The 16836-nt window shown below is 46.4% G+C and overlaps 1 protein-coding gene and 1 long non-coding RNA gene across 3 annotated transcripts; both read right to left on the bottom strand.

The window, feature by feature from the left end:
- Nucleotides 1-2027: 2027 nt before the first annotated feature.
- On the bottom strand, nt 2028-4928 carry cited4b (Cbp/p300-interacting transactivator, with Glu/Asp-rich carboxy-terminal domain, 4b). 2 transcript variants are annotated; one of them, XM_037075632.1, is made up of 2 exons: nt 4575-4928; nt 2028-3569 (listed from the first exon to the last, which is right to left on the bottom strand). In XM_037075632.1, the coding sequence occupies exon 2, from the start codon at nt 3559-3561 to the stop codon at nt 2773-2775; it is 789 nt and encodes a 262-aa protein (XP_036931527.1). In that variant the 5' UTR covers nt 3562-3569; nt 4575-4928; the 3' UTR covers nt 2028-2772. The 2 variants fall into 2 exon arrangements, with proteins under 2 accessions (XP_036931527.1, XP_036931526.1); XM_037075631.1 differs by having other exon boundaries at nt 2028-3573; nt 4575-4917.
- An 853-nt stretch (nt 4929-5781) lies between these two features.
- LOC119006678 lies at nt 5782-14477 on the bottom strand. Its single transcript, XR_005070868.1, has 3 exons — nt 14395-14477; nt 7484-7665; nt 5782-6747 (listed from the first exon to the last, which is right to left on the bottom strand). It is a non-coding gene; the product is annotated as an uncharacterized LOC119006678 (long non-coding RNA).
- Between the last annotated feature and the right edge of the window lie 2359 nt (nt 14478-16836).

The following is a 16836-nucleotide window of genomic DNA, read 5'->3' as shown; positions in this document are numbered from 1 at the left end:
AACGAGCGAGTAAGAAAAACAGAAGTAACTGTAAACGTCTCCGAGTGTCCCACCCTGCTCAGCCTGCGTCTAGACTGGCCTCTCATGCCGAGGCGGGCGGCAGTCATAACAAGGGATTGGGAGAGCAAACAGGGCTGTTTGGCGTCGTTGGCCCCGGCGTTGTCTACGGAGTCACAATCATACACACACACACACCAAAAAAGAAAAAAAAAAAACTCTTGCATTTAACCGGGGCTAAACAAGGAGCTCACAGTGCAGCGTACAATTATGAGATATATGAGGAGACGGGAGTTCTGACCGCGTGCCAGCGTGCCCCATGTGCCACACACCAGAAGACCATCTCACCAGATTGGCACCGGGCTAGAGACCTGCAACCGTTACGAAGCGCCGTGCCAAGGCTGTTGGCCTACTTACGGGCCATTCTCTTGACAGTGTCAAGCCAAGAAAATCCACACACACACACACACACACACACACACACACTCTTCAGCGAGTCTTTGTTACTTGAAACAAGCTCGCATCCAGGCCAAGATATTCCAGTTTGGATCGTCCACGATACCCCTCTTTCCAAATCGAGCACCGGTCTTTAAACATACTTTAGACTAATGAAAATAGATAACACAGCTGTAAAAAGCGGTTGACTCCGGCATCGAGCAATCAGCGAATGCTACCCCTGGATGTGAACAACAACGACGTCGACAACAGCAGCAGTGCTCTCGTTTTTTTTTTCTCCCCCCCTCTTGTTACTCACGGTGCCACTAAAGATGCCTTTGTTGACAATGTGAAAAGCTAAATGCGGTGACGCCATTCCCAACATGACCTCAATCAAGCGCTCGCGTAGGCCCCGAGGCACAAAACAATCCCAGCAAACTCAGCCGCTGCAGAGAAAACTCTTTACCCTCGTTTCATAATGAACGCAATTATACGAGGAAAATTGTTTCTACTCCTCCGACTGGCTGCGGCTCACACTGGAGAGGTGGGGGGTACTTATTTTTTTTTAAATTTGCATGTCATTTGCTGAAAGTTATTGTTTAGAGTCGGTAGTCTTTTTTTTTTTCTCTCTCTCTGGCCATCCGCTGGGAGAGAAATAAAAGCAGCCCTGTCTTTGAGTCAGCAGGCTTACGAGCTTTAAGTCAGTTAAACCCCCATCAAGGTGAGCATTCTTTGGTCATTCTCACCTCCCCCAACAACACACACACACACTCACATTACACCTCACACACAGCAATCTAACAAAATGTTTGTGTTTTTCTTTTTGCAGAGAAACCAGATATTCAAACGCGGATGTTTGTAAGCCCACCAACCTTTGGAGGAGTATCTGCAATCATTGTAAACATTCTCGCCACCTATAATGTCAGAGCGTGGCATTTGCCGAGATAACCGCCGAGTGAAAGGAAGAAAAAAAAACAATGTTGAATAGCAAATCCCATTTGGACATCGCTGTATCAGATGCACAGTGACGTATAATACAGCTCCTCTTTCTGCTAACCTGCGGAGGAACCTGCAATTATCACCGCATGCCAATCATGCCCCCCTATCAGCGACGCGGTGCCTTTTTAAAAAGGGTTGAAAATGGCAAATTAAAAAAAAAAAGGAGGAAGATGTGATACCGAAAATACCCAGGAGGTTTGTTGGGAGAGAATATATCATTCTCAGAAAAGCATAAATATTGTATCTGTTTAAACGTTTTCCATCCCAGACTTGAAAAGAATCCGAAGCTTCCCCCTCACCCGCAGGTTAACTTAAGCACTTAGCTAGCTCTCCGCTGCCCGGGGAGGGGGGAGAACTGTGCAATGAATGGAAAAGCAGGCCACATTTCTATCCAGGCCATCTTTATTGATCCTCAAAAAAACCCTTTTTTTCCACAAAGACCAATCCCCCCCCCCCATCTTGACCACAAAAAAGGGGACAATATAAACAACCAATAAATAACAATCTGCGCGATTAAGGCGGTTCTACATCTCCAATAGAACACAACAGTGTGGACATGTTGGAGTTATACAGCTTCATACAGTACAAGCAGTAGGTTTTTTTTTTTTTGAGAACATCACATCTAAAAAAAAGGCGGCACCTTACCAAAAAAAGTGAACCGTTTTTTTTAGGATCTGGATGAGAGCCCTGGTCAAACGAAGAGGACGTTGTACATCTGTCTGACCGTGGTGATAGAAAATCCAGGCTCTTTTTTTTTTCTTTTAGATGAACTTGTCATCCGAGCTTATTTTAAATACTAGGCCAGATAGAATGGGGAAAAATAAAATAAAATTCATGGGCAGAGAACTTACATTTAATTTTCTCCCCTGCTCTACTCTCAGGAAAAGAAACAAAAAAACATTAAAACCACTTGGTTCCCAAAAATGGAGAGGTGGCTGTTCTTTATATCAGTTTTCTCAGATAGGAATAAATAAATACACCTTTTTACTGGTAAACTGTCAGAGTCCAGGCTTGGAGGCTACACAGTGTCATAGCATTGTTCAGAGTGGCTTTTAAGAATTTCAGCATTTCTTTATTACATTCATGTCCAGGAAAGGGGAGAGGCGGAGCCAGGCCCTGAAGCCAGACGCCCCTCGGCCACGAGCGCACGTGAGACTCGAGCACCGCGTCCCCTGTGGATATCCAGAGTTCTCTTCTGTGCACCCTGCGCCTCGACTCGGCTCCGTTGTACAGGGGAGGTGCCCGCGAAATTAAAAAGCGAAGAGATGAGCACCCTTCGTCCACCCTGGACAATCCTCACTCGTCCGTCTCCGTTTGTGCAGCTTTGCAAATCAGGTCCTCTCAGCAGCTGACAGTGCTGGGCTGCTGTTTGCTGACAAAGTCTGAGATGAAGTCAAACTCGTTCTGGCCCAGGAAGAGTTCTGGCAGCTCCTGGACCCGGTCCAAGCCCAGCTCCATGACCAGCGAGGTCAGGACCTCCTCGTCGATCATATCAGCGTCCATGCCGTTCAGGGCCAGGGCCGGCCCAGCCATGTGCTGCATGTTGGCCAGCTGAGCCGGGTTCATGCGGTACTGGGCCGCGGGCCCCATGTGGTTCCCACCCATAGGCCCCAGCGGGTGTCCGTGGTACTGGGTGTTGAGTTTCTGCAGCTGCATGCTGGCCATGAGCTGCTGGGACGTTAACCCTCCGTTCATGAACTGTTGCTGCTGCTGCTGTGGGTGCTGGGCTTGTTGTTGCTGCTGCTGCGGGTGCTGGGCCTGTTGCTGGTGCTGCTGCGGGTGCATGTGATGCTGCTGCTGAGGGTGATGCTGCTGCTGCTGCTGCTGCTGGGGCTGGCCATTGTACATCATGTTACCAGAGGTCATCTGGTGGTGACCCATCTGGGCCCCGTTCAGCTGTCCGTTCATGGGTCCGCCCACCATGCCTTGCCGCTGCCTCATGGCGGTCTCCATGTTGGCCTGGGCGCCGCCGTAGTGCATCATCTGGCCGTTGGGCAGCGCCCTCATGCCCTGCTGGTTGGCGTGCTGCTGGTGACCCGCCTGCAGGCCGCCATTCATGCCCATCCTGTAACTGTGGAGACTGGCGCCCGCTGAGCTGTGATTCATGGGCATCATCAGATGGTCTGCCATGCCTCCTCCTGTCTACGAGCGGAGAGAAGACAGTGTTAGGACAATGTAGGCAGGACGAGATGTTTGGAGGCAGCAGCTACACGTTCAGCTCGTCCGGTGCACAAGACGCACCGGGACAGACTTGACGTTGCACATGCCATTTCACCTCCTCTGACACAATCCTTCCTCTCTCAATGTCACAACCCCACCTTTGAGCTAAAAGCACGATCTGCAAGGTTTGTTTGGCCCATTGGCGACCACTGAACGCCTCACTGGTGCGTTCAGTGTTCCTCTCAAACCTCCCCCTCTTTGTGCCAATGAATGAACGCCCATTTTCTTTTTTCTTTTTTTTTAAATTACAGGTTAACCTACACTGTTTCGAGTACATGTTTTTATTTTATTTTTTTCATCAGCGACATAATCCGTTGCACGACGCGATCGGGAAAGAAGAAGAAGATAAAATAAAAGAAAAAAGAAAAATAGCAGAGAACGCGTCCGTGTCGTAATGCATCGCTTAAATAAAATCCATCTCGTGCGTTGTTGCATGTCAGCTGAGAGCGAGCGTGTGTTACATTTTACGCACGTAAGGTTGCAACAAAGAACCACTGACATCATGCATCAACATCTCCCCAACAGCTGAATCACCACATTTTCTAACAAGGCAGAAAATCCAACAAAGGCTTTTCGCGTCCCCCCTCTGCTGCTGCTGCTGCTGCTGCTGCTGCTCCACCACCTCCTCCACCTCCCCGGATGACTTTGTCTCGATTTTGCTCCAACGCTTTTTTTGTTTTTGTTTGTTTTTCATATGCATTCACTAAATGCTGTCCGGCTTTTTAATAACATCCGTGTGTGCGGTTAATCTCGAGTTTGTAACAAGGACGGGAGGGGATTGCAAACAATGGGAGCAAGCAGGAGCAAGAAGGACACAACCAACCAACCAACCAACCAACCACACGCCAAGAAGAAGAAAAAAGAAAAACTATTTCTCCCACAAGCGATAAATAAAAAAAAAACAATAGAAACAAATCACTTACCCGTATCCGCTACGTTTCCACAAAAAAGTTGCGCGACTTCGCTTCTGCTCCCGTCTCTCTCTCTCTCTCTCTCCTTTTTTCTCTCCCCCTTTCCTTTTCTTAAAAAAAAACAAAACAAAACAAAACAAAAAAAAAAAAAAAAGAAAACGAGTTCTCCCTCTGCAAAAGGCGAAGCTCCACTCTGGATCTTACGGTGTGTATTCCGCAGGGTTACGCTTCATGCTCGGGCTGAGAGGAGGAGGGGGACGGGACGGTGCGCACAAAGACTGCCGCATCAGATCTTGAAACGACTGCCTATTTTCTGGGTCAACTCAGGGATTATGTACATCTAAAAAGCTCAGAGGAAGGCAGTCGGGGAGAGGTGGAGCCTCGGTCCTGCCTCTTCTTTGTTCCTATTGGCCCTACTTAATATAATTGTGCATGGGCGTAGATAGGAAAGAGGGAGAGAGAAAAGAAAAAAAGAAAAAAGGGGGCTGCTGGAGAGCTTGTGACATGGTAGCCAATTTAAATACCCTCCTCCCCACTGTTTCTGTTTGAAAAAAAATATTTGGACATCTTGTTTGTCTTCGTAGGTGACTGCTGCTGCTTTTGTGATTAAACCAGGAAAATAGAAGGGCTGTCATTAGGTTTGACACATTAGATAAATAGATAGACTTTTTTTTCTGTTAAATGTTTTATGCATGTCAGTTTTATGTGCACACTGCATCGATTTATTTTATTCACATTGATTTGTATGCATTTTCTCAGGGAATAACGCAAAGTGCATTAAGCTCACGAGCCACAAGCTGCAAAGTTTCTTCTACCTGAGCCGAACTCGCCGTGTTTTGATAAGAGATGGGTTACCACTGCAGCAAAGTATCCTGAAAGTGTTGCATTTTTAATTTTGCCGAAGGATGTATTCAACCGTGTCCGCTTTGTTTGTTTATTTGTCAGCAAGATTACACACTCCATTCAGCACCGTGAAACTTGGATGGAGGACGAGTCCCGGCCCAGAATAGACTCCCGTAAAAATGTAGTGTAGGTCTGGAGAAAGGGACGAGTATAGGAAGTCTTTAACATTGCATTATCTATCTATCTATCTATCTATCTATCTATCTATCTATCTATCTATCTATCTATCTATTTACATTTTTTATAGACTTCTCAGGGAATAATCCATGGATAAAGAAAAAAAGGCATATTAAGGTGGCTGGTATCTATGAGCAAGTGGAATTTGATGTGAATCCAAATAATCTGAATGTCTTCATGTGTAACTGCTCCTCTTGTGGTTAAATCAGGAAAGTTAAAGGGCTGTCATTAAGTTTAATAGAGAGATAGATAGATCCATGTTGAAATGCCTGTCCCCAGTTTGTCCGCACCTCCTTATCTGTGTTAGTGCTGTGCGTACTGTACGTGCAGCGGCACTGTTCCCCTGGTATGCGCGAGCACACTTCAATCGCCTAGATCACCGAGATCGCTGTTGGTCCATGTGACCCACCAGTCTGCTGTGTTCGCCTCAGTGCAGGCAGCGGAGGGAGGGCAGAGGAATGTAGCCCGCGTGCTATTCTAGGCCACACTGGCTGCAGCGTAGCAGTGTAACTACTGCTGTGTGCTCACCTCGCTCATGTGTATGGATGTGTGTTTGTGTCTGTGTGTGTGTGAGTGTGTGTGTGTGTGTGTACACCTCGGCTCTGCAGATGCACACGCTTTTCTCGATTGCCCACTTGAGGACAACGACCTCTTTGCCTGCAATTGCAAATGAATGGGAGCCACTTGGGGAGAGGCAAGCCAGTCCATTGTCCAGAGAATTTGTCTGTAAACGGGCAACCCCTGGCAGGCGTTTGTCATTGTTTGACATTGTCTGGCCACTTTAAGCTAGTGTTAATAAACCGCTACCAGGTGCTTTGGGTGCTGTCTGATGAAAAAAAACTCGCCCGGCCAGTCGGTTCCGAGCCAAACGCACGATCAACAGAAGTTGCTGTTTGTGCCGTGATGAGCGGTGTGTAAGTGGCGCGTGTGTTTCTGTGCAAGGTTACTGCAGCCGGTGACAAAATGACAAACAAGCGCTTTAAAACGCATCAAAACAGTTTTTATTTTTATCCCAGGGCCAAAAGCTCCTAATGGTGTCATTTGCATTAGGGAGCGCAGGCAATGTGTCCAAACCTTCTGGAGCTCACCAATCACGTCGCCGCGTCTGTTAAAAACCAAATACATTTGCATGAAATCCCAATCAGCCATGATTGTGGTGGAAGATATGCATTTTGTAATTATATATCCACTGAAGGGGGCTTGCGCTGCTGTAATCAGATGCAGGATGCACTGCAGTCTCCGTCCCTTTTAAATGCCTGTTTTTCTGTATGTTGAGTCGCAAGTATCTCTTACTGTGGTGTACGGTTTTGGGGGGGGGAGGAACCTCCACACGCGTCGCCTCGAGCCGTTTATTGATTTCTACTCTTGTGTGCGAGTTTGCATGTGTTTGTATCTCAGGGATTAGGAGCACGAGAGAGCGAGAGCAAGTGGGAGAGAGTTCATGTGACTGTGTTTATAGGAAGTGTTGGTTCCATTCCAGGCTTTGACACACCCCTGTGCTACGCTGTTAAACATGCAGTAAAAATGCTGCCGTGGCAGGATGAGTTAATTTCACAGAGGTTTGCCTCTCTAAAAGGATCTGAGGAATTAGTAGTTTGCTTTTTGCATATGTGCGTTCTCACCAGACCAGTATGAGGTTTTTTCAAATGAGCTCCCCCTAAAAATAGGCCCCGGCGTTCAATGTTGACTCTTCTTTAGTGACAACAACAACAACAACTGCTTAGTCAATGTCTCTGCTTGGTGCATCATCTGCCTAGGCCTTGTCGGACGCAGCTTACAGCAGCCTTACAACTTCCTAGCTTATATAAACTTGACCATAAGATACAAAACGCTCCCAGGACCTTTACATCGGGGGCATGTAGGGGTGTAGAGTCAAATGCCATTCAGCAGGGTGTGTGAGTGTGCATGGAGCCGCCATTGAGCTTAAGCACCCCCTGGAGTGAAGTGGAGTGGAGGAATGGTGTTCTGCACAGCCGCACTGCCTCCTGGATGGCACATCGGACTACCAGCTCCATCCCTGGTTCTGCAAGATAACAGAACAAGTTATTCCATCTGGCAGCCAGACAACATACCAGTGCTGTTTAGTGTGACACTGTTTGAGATAGCCTGTTGCACAGTATCTCGACCACGTGTTGCACATGAATGCGCTCACGTTTTTGGTGAACGGCGAACATATTTGTTTGCAAGGTTTACTTGCACACACCGTCAGTGCGTTTCCATGCACGCTTAAATCAAGTTCTGGTCATCGCTTGATTAGGCCATTTTATTGGACTACAGCCATTGTCCCAGGATACAAGCGCCAGGGGAGAATCCATTTACTGAGACTCCACCACAGTAGGAGGTGCATGCGCAGAATGCCGAGGCCAGTTCGGGTCTGACTAAACATGTAAACATGAAAGAGTAAATCAAATTCCAAACCACATCATGTGGGCATGTTTGTCCAGTATTGAGGAAGTTGATTTAGTACAAATTCAGTCGGACTAACATGTTTACATGGGCTTTAAAAGTATGGTTTAAGTCAGACTTAGACACAATAGTCCGACTTTTCTAACATGTAAACGTGGTGAAGGGTTTTAAAGCTCCTGTCAAGCAAGCATATCTAGTGCAACTGGTATATTCCAGCACTGCAGTACTGAGGAAGCCACTGCATATACATATTTTATGGAGTTTGTGGAACAAATCAGTGCAGATTCCAGTGGAAAGCATCTCACATTTTTATGCAAATTGTGTCAAAGCAAGTCAGAATCATCAGCCACTAACGAGCTAACCAGTCTTGGAAATATCTATGAGTGACTGATGATAGTGTAAGATCACAAGCCATCTGCTGCAAAGTTCTTCTAACCAAGCCGAACTCATGTATTTTGTAAAGGATGGGTTATCTTTGATCCCAACAGGTGGACAGATTTTCAGAAGTATTTTTGAAGTATTTTGTTTTTACTTCAGCCGAGAAGGTTATGTTTTGAACGGTGTCGGTTGGTTGGTTGGTTGGTTGGTTGGTTGTCTTACACAAATACTACAGAAGGGATCTCCATGGAAACTTGGATGTAGGATGGATCTCGGCCCAGAATAGACCCCATTAACATTTGGTGCAGGTCTGGATAAAGGGACAAATCCAGGGTTTTTTTTGTCTTGAACGTTGCACCATTTTCATGCATTTCTCAGAGAATAATGCACAGAACTTAATGAAAAAAAAAAAATCAGGCATATTTAGGTGATTGGTATCTATGAGTAAGTGCACTTGATGCAAAGCCAAATAAAATCTGAATCTAGCTCATTCAAATAAATTTGATTTGATAATGGATTGGGATTTTGATTTGAAGGGGGGCTGTCAGGCCTTGGCAGAGGCACACACTGCACTGAGCGCCATTCTAGTTTGTGCTGTGAACTCAGCACAAAGTTCAACATTGTTCATCTCAATCTGTGTGAACTGAACTTTGAGCAAGCTCTTGTGAACTTGCACAACGCTGCTGTCTCTACTTGAAACTTAAACTTCGACATCGGTTACACTATTAGTTCCTCTAGTTACTTTCTGTGTCTTGTAGGCTGGGGTGAATGACTAGGCGATTAGATGGTGTGTATCATTCACACTATCAGCTGCAAGCTCTTTTTAAAACAGAAATCCTGCAATACCGCTGTAAAGGAGACCTGTCATTACGCCAGTGCTGCTTTTTACACCGAACCAAAAAATGCTGGCGTTGTGCCACCTCTAGTGTGCGGTTTCAGACGGCGTGCCAGGGTTTGGGAAGCAAAACAGGCATTACGTGTAACACAGCGCACATGTACTGTAGCAGCGTGAGTCCCATCCTGCTGGCTTGGACACACATGTCGATTCGGCCCCATTGCTACCTCTGCTGCCAGCTTAAAGGCGGAACAACAATGACCTACATTCAGTATTTGTATGTTTAGAACAGGAACAGAGAGGCGGAATAAGGGCACAAAATTCCAGGTTGGGTTAAAGGGACCGCAGTGATCATCTACTGGTGAACCCATCACCAGAGTCATCTTTAATCTCTGTCACCATTAGCCAACAGCCGCTGATCTACAACCAGCTGACTCAATCCTACCTGGTTGACTAATCCCAGCACCCAACTCTTGTCTCATTCAGTAATGACTGGCAATTTATAGAGCCTCATGGCGAGTGCAGACATGTGGGTCTGCACAGGCGGAGTCCTGTGAACTCAGGAAATATTGCCACATTCTTAAAATAATTTGGTTTCACTTTGGTTCACACACATTTCATTTCTGGTATTGCCACTCTTGATTTTCAATGTGTTGGCTCGTGTCACATTAAACAAATACAGTGCGTGTGAGTGTTTAACACCTAGAAATTCACTGACAGAGTGTTTTAGGACAACAAAATATAGAATAATATAGTATGAACACTTTAAAGTACTTTCTAATTGTGGAGATCAGAAACTATGAGTCACTTGCTAATTTTCCACCTGCTCTCTTATAATCACTGCGCTACATCAGCATGAATGGACAGCCACCTTTTTTCAACAGGACAAAGTGTGTCCTCGTATGCACATTTCCCCTGAGATGTGAAACCAAAAGTCAGTTTGTCCCTCTCTCTTTCTCTCCCCCTCTCTTGCTGTGGGGGAGGGTTGTTATTGTTCTGGTAAATGAGAGAGTCTCTATAAATACTCCCAAGGCTTCCTTCTCCGTCTCAACCACCAATCAACAGTCACTGTTCAGCCCGAGCAGCTGAGAGTGAGCAGCCAGCCTGAGTCAAGGCTAACGGGGGAGGGAGCAGGGGGAGGGTCTGAGTCAAGCACGCTGTGGTTGGGGAGGTGGGTGAGGGACTTTGGAAGTGAGGGAGGGGGGGAAACCTGCTAGCTGCCACTCGCAGACCTGAGGGCCACAAGTGGGGGCGAGGCCTGAGTGAAAGTAGTGATTTGATGGGGTGGGGGCCGGTCACGAGGCACCACATTAAAGCAGCTTTCCAGCAACTTATGTGATTGTTCCATGAAAGGTTCAATGAATATTTTGACCTTTACAGCGGCCTGTTGTATACACAGTTTCTTTGTGCCACCTGAGAAGCCCTCGAACACTTGAAAGTAAAATGATCACACTAACATTCGATGCGCTTAACTGAGCGAGCGGACGAGTCAGCAGGACTGGTCAACAGGGCTGATTTGATAAGTTTGCTTTGATAAGTTGATAAGTTTGCTTATTGTAAGTGACTTTGGGTTTGGTTTTCTGCAAAAGTCGCTTACAGGTATTGGTAGTTGATTCTGTTTTTTTTTGGGGGGGGGCTTGTTTCTCCGGTGTATTTGCTTCTTTAGTCCTGTTCTTGTGTCCCTTGTCTTATCTGTCTGACAAACTGAAAAAATGCCTAGTTTAAGATGATGCAGGCTCTGTCTACAGCTCCATTCCCTATGCCCCTCCCCTTCCCCCCATTTAACACAAACACGAATGACATTTCAAATCACAACAGCGTGATTTATGGAGTTTGTTAGCTACTTGGCTAACAATGACAGGGATGACACTGATGTACTTGGTTGGCTCATTACATTCAACTTCTTCTTTTTTTCATTGTTTGACGTATTCATTTTTTTGTTGGGCACTTGGTTTTGTTCCAGTTTAGAGCTAAAAAGAAACATGTAAGCCCTAACCAACATGTAAAATTACAATGGTGAGTACATCTTAAAATCCAGGTTGCCTTTTCCATAGACCTTGTTGCTTGTCCCCTCTCTTTCGAAATCTGGCAATACTGCTTATAGTGTGACGATTCTGAAAAAAGTGTAAAGACTTCTGCACTTATGATGCCACAGATGACACGTCATGTGACTTTGTTCAACTAAACCGAGGCCTTGAGCAGTCGAAAGAAGAGAGAAAGTGAAGACCGTGAAGGGAATGTCTGTGGCACCAGATAACCACTAAAATGACTTCCCCTCTACAGCTGAGAATTCCCAGCACACTTATCATGATAGCAAAGACATGATAAGTAGTATTAGCGCCTGCAGGTGCCTTACACATGCCAACGCTGACTTAATGCAAGCTATACAAATAGGACTGGAGTTCTCCCTGGTTTCATGTATCCAATCTTGGCTCATTACCAAGCAACGTCAGTCATTTACAGTCAGCACCACGAGCCCGCTGCCTGCATTTCCAAGCAGTGCAACTCTCCAGCATTTACTAGCCTGAGGGATCATTGTCGACACAAACACTAATCATGTCCCCCTCGCTGCACTTCCTGCCTTGCAGCCGCTGATGACGTTTTTTTTCCAGCTACCTCCAGGAACATGCACAAAGAGCGCTGGAGCGAGGGGGTCACAAAAGACTGGACGGACAACCAGAGCCTGCACAACCTGTCAAACAAGTAGCTACTGTGGAAGGAAGGGAGTGGAAGAGCGCCATGACGACGTGAGGAATGACCTATTAATCATTCATTATCTCCCAGCACTGTTAATGAGGTGACGACTCTTAAATAATTAGCAATGTGACTGAAGCATATTTCCATAGCAGTAGCCCCGAGGACGTGGAGGGCATTGGGGACGAGTCGGGAAGGGAGCACGGGATGCACCAGGCGCAAAAAAGAACAGCCCCCACACCAGCTTAGCAAACAATAACTATCCTGATAGGGGGCTCTGGGAGGCATGGACAGAGAGACAGAGATAGACAGAAGAGAAGAGAGAGATAATGGAGCTGTGCGCGATATTGAGATCAGAATGAGCCATGGAGGAAATAACACTTTGGGGTAGTTACGTCTATATGTAGTGGGCGTTTAAGTTGTTCACCCAGCAGCCTTCATTATCCGTCTGTCTCATTTCAAGAGGGGCAGGCCGGGCCCTTCAGGCTTTTTCTAACACACAAGTCAACGGGGGAACTGTGGCCCGGCTAGCACCCCAGCCTGCCATGGGCCTATTCATCTTGCACAAAACACACAAAAGAGCAGACCATGAGCCACATTCTTGACATCCAACCTCATCACCCCCTCTACCCCCCACCCCCACCCCCCCAGCCCTGACTCGCGCCCCTCCCCCCCACAGTGCCTCACACCAGCCGGGGCAGACAGGAGCTGCTATGCTACACTACCTAAACTGGCTGGCTGGGGCTGGTTGGCTGGCTGGAGTTGTTTGGTGGAGGAAGGGATGCATGGGAGGGGAAGGGAGAGAGAGATAGAGAGAGTGAGAGAGAGAGAGAGAGAGAGAGAGAGAGAGAGGGAGGGGGGCAGGGATGTTTTCTCTTCAGTCAGCTAATTGACTCACAGATGTCAGGAGGAGTCGGGTTTGTGGAGGGGACACTTTTCTCCTCCGCAAACAAACACAACACCTAAATGCACACGGACGCAGGCGGAGATTGCGCGCAGGCCCGCACACGTGCATGCACGCACGCGCACCTGTGGCCTTGGGGTGTGTTTTTTTTCTTTTTTTCCCTTCTCTGTAACACACCTCCTCAGTAAACAGATATGTCTCAGAGTTGGACAGGGGTGGGGGTGGGGGGGATCGGGGGCGGGATTTTTTTCCACTTATCCGAAATAAATCTCAAGGTGTAACTATGACAGTGAGCTGTAAGGTAGCTCTGACTTGCAGCTCAGGCCCGACGAGAACACCATGAACCCACAGCCAGGACAATAAGAGTCTGGATTGTTCTGGGCATGATATCATCATTTTTTTCTGTTTACCATCTGGGGAGCCTCAGCCGCTGTCGAGCTAACGCAGGTCTCATCTGCTGATGTATTGGTTAAATAACTCTTTAGGTAGTTTGAGAGCTGCACAACCTATAAATGCGACCTATTTTCTCGCCAAGGGTTTATTTTTCCGCGTCGTGCCATGTTTGCGCGCTGCGTTTTTTTTTTTTTTCTTCGTCTCGGTCATGTATGCACTGCAGGATTCAAACGTCTTCCCTGAACGCCCAAACCACTGACAGCTGTGTATGTGTGTGCGTGCATCTGTCATCGCGTTCACGTGTTTGTGTGTTTCCAACTAGACTGCTAAACAGCTGAGCCCAAATTGAAAGTCAGTGCTGTCATTCCCTATATTTACCAAGTGACTCACTCCCAGCAGAAATCTGTTTGGACACACGGTTAGTATTCAAGCAGTTGGCTGCAACATCTTTGACAGTGGCAAAATAATGAGGAGGGAAAGTGTGGGTCAATAAGGAAAATATTGCAGAGTTACAGAGGTGGACTGCTAAAAAAACAAAACCAAAAAAAAACAAAAAACAGACAGGGTAGAAGAGGCTACCTCTGGTCTCTGGGGTGGTGATAAAGGTACAGCCGTGCTCCAAGAGGCACAGCGTTTCCTCTTTCGAGAGTGTATTTAATAACAGCTGATGGTTCGGTACATTTTTAGAGATATTTATCCTCCAGAGGGACGTTCAAGAGAGCAATCAGGCTGCACTACCAAGAAAACAAAAATCATGCATTATTGAGTTCCCCAAAAGCTCTGTGCCTGGATGAAGTTCCCCCTGTGGCCTTTGTCCATTGGTCTTCCCATCATGAGGTCTGTTAATGGTAGAGCCACATCCCACTCCTACGTGGGCGCTGACAGCCAGGCGTCCACCACCAGGAAACAAGCTAGTTCTCCTTTCCTGACTGGGAAGCCCTGTCTGTGTTACACCACCATCAAACTTCTAAACGTTGAGCAATGTCCCTGTCTTAGCGGGTTAACACATATGCTCTATATACACACATACATGCAAGCACGCACAGGCGGACACACAAACATAAACACACACACAGAGGCCGATCTGCTGCCCACTAGAGCTGCCTATAGTTTGCCTGTCCTCTTCCTGTTTTTCCACTCACCCACACTGTTGTCACTCTGGCCAGGAAGCTGTGGGAGAGATACACATGACAAAGTCTCTCTTTATTAAATTGGCAGAGTGTCTGTAGTGCTTCTGGAGTCCCTGTGTGTGTGTGTGTGTGTGTGTGTGTGTGTGTGTGTGTGTGTGTGTGTGTGTGTGTGTGTGTGTGTTTGAGAGAGAGGGAGAGAGAAGGAGAGCGAGCACCAGAGAGATGGGGGTGGGGACCTAAGCCAAGGGCTAGAGGCTTATCCAAGATCCACTCTAGGCTCATCCTTGGATATTGCTGCTTGAAACCATGAATCAAGAACAGAGGATAAAGCAGAATAAAAAAAAAAAAACCAAAAGGCCACCGTCACATATCCATAACAATATCCATTCGCTGCATGAAACTGTCAGATGACATTTTCAGACAGTGTTTCAATAAACACCCGACCCGCATGTTCCAGCATTTTGATATCCAGTGCATACTTAGTGAACTTATCAGTCCATTCATAATTAATATTCATACATCAGACGCAGTTAATTTACATGTAATCGCAGTGATACGACTAACTTAACTGGCGCCAAGCTTTATTTTAGTTTAGCTGACCGTATATAGAGCAGATGTCAGAATGGAGGAAGTAATCATATTAGCTCCTCTCCTACTTTATACAACCCTTTTCTGTCAATCAAGAGTGTAACCCGCCTCAGACAGGAGTTGACAATCCATCGGCGGTGGATGAAGTGAACGTGTCTCCGCAGCGTAGCTACTACTTCTCATCACAGATTTGTTAAGCTCTGGATTTCTCCACAGGTCGGGCGTGGTTCTGATAGGAGCAAAAGTCTGTATTTGCAAAAGTTATAACCTCTCCTAAAACCAAAAGTATGACAAAGAAAGTATAAGAAGTGGATTAAGCTTGTGTTTATCTCACGGCCCCAGGAAGTGCGGCCGAAATAGTGGCCAAACTGTGTAATAACAACACCCAGTGACCCCGACAAGTCCAAAAAGACTGTGAGAATCTGAATCCATTCGGTCCATTAACAATTGGACAGTCTACAAGAGCCTCACATGAAATGACTGCGTCTCCCTTCGAGCTAGTGAAGGGCTGGACCAGGAGTCAGCCAGCTGTAGTATCTGGTGTGCTCAATGGGCCCCACAGTTTATATCCAGAAATCAATGTTATTTGGCTCAATGCCTCACAGAGTAACTTTCATAGGAATGAATGGAGCCCTGCCTCGACACTGTATCCGCTTTCTCCTCGACACATCAATGGTTCATCTGCTCCAGTGTGAGCTGCAGACGTCAACACACCCGGCCTACTTGCCGACTACCGAATGACCTAGCATCTCTCTCAAAGAGAAAAGCAGCACGCGATTAGCTGATATGTATTATTATGTGCTTTTAGCAACTGTGTCACAACATTAAAGTTCCCAGCACCACCTATTTCGTATGGATGTGCAAATGATTTTCTATGTGCCACGATCTGGTCTGACTGGACACTAAAGCTGCAAATATGTGCTCATCTTAAAGCTGTTTATTTCTAACAATAATTATCTCTTTTTTTTTTTTTTCAAATATAACACACAATTTCTTTCTCATTTTTTACTGAAGAGCAAAACCAGAATGAATGTTAGCAAAGTATGTTGAGGATAGTGATGTTGAGTCGAACTTTCGAATTTCTTTGTGTTGCAAATATAAATATATATGTCTTTATTCTTTCTAGTTTTTCTGGTCTAGTTGTTCAGCTGTGTGACATTTTTCTCATTTGTCCCAATGCTGTGCTTATGTGCTGGTTAGGTTTAGACACAACAACCACTTGAAAAACATCATGTTTTGGCTTAAAATAGCAGCGCTTGTCGGGATGTCTCATGAAAAACACCCGGTTATTTCGCCACAAACATTGCTGTAAATTGTCCCGAGGTGTCCTTAAGAACATCCAGTGTTGTCACACTTTGAAATGTTGAAACACAGACTCAAACCACGGTCACCGGGTTTGATTCCCTCTACCTCCTCCTGTCATAGAACACGTCTTTTTAGACATGTTAGTACGGTACAGAGCCTTGGACAGGTATAAATTTAAATGTTGACTGTTGCGATTTTATCCAGGCAACTGGCATCAGACTCCGGCCGTTTGAACATGACTGACGCAAGACTTTAATTTGTATAAAACATAACTTCCATTTCGGCAGGCAGCAAAAAAACAGCTGTGCACAGTCCCTACGTACATGTGCAGGCGATAACGACAGGGAGGACAGAGGACAAGATAAGACATTGTGCTCTGCGGTCGGGGAGTACGCCCTCCTCTCCCTCCGCCTTTCTCCCTCCTCTCCTGTGTCCCTCTTATCTGCTGCCTCTGTCTTGACCTCCACCCTGCTGCATGGTGTTTAGTCAAGGGAGAAAACAGTGTGGGACTGGAACAAGCACAAGCGAGCACTGCTCAAAAACATCCTCCAGAGCTCTTCT

This window comes from Acanthopagrus latus, chromosome 17, assembly GCF_904848185.1.
Source record: "Acanthopagrus latus isolate v.2019 chromosome 17, fAcaLat1.1, whole genome shotgun sequence".
In the NCBI taxonomy this organism is placed as follows: domain Eukaryota; kingdom Metazoa; phylum Chordata; class Actinopteri; order Spariformes; family Sparidae; genus Acanthopagrus; species Acanthopagrus latus.
Note: the sequence above shows the minus strand (reverse complement) of the source record. Positions and strands in the feature narration are given on the sequence as shown.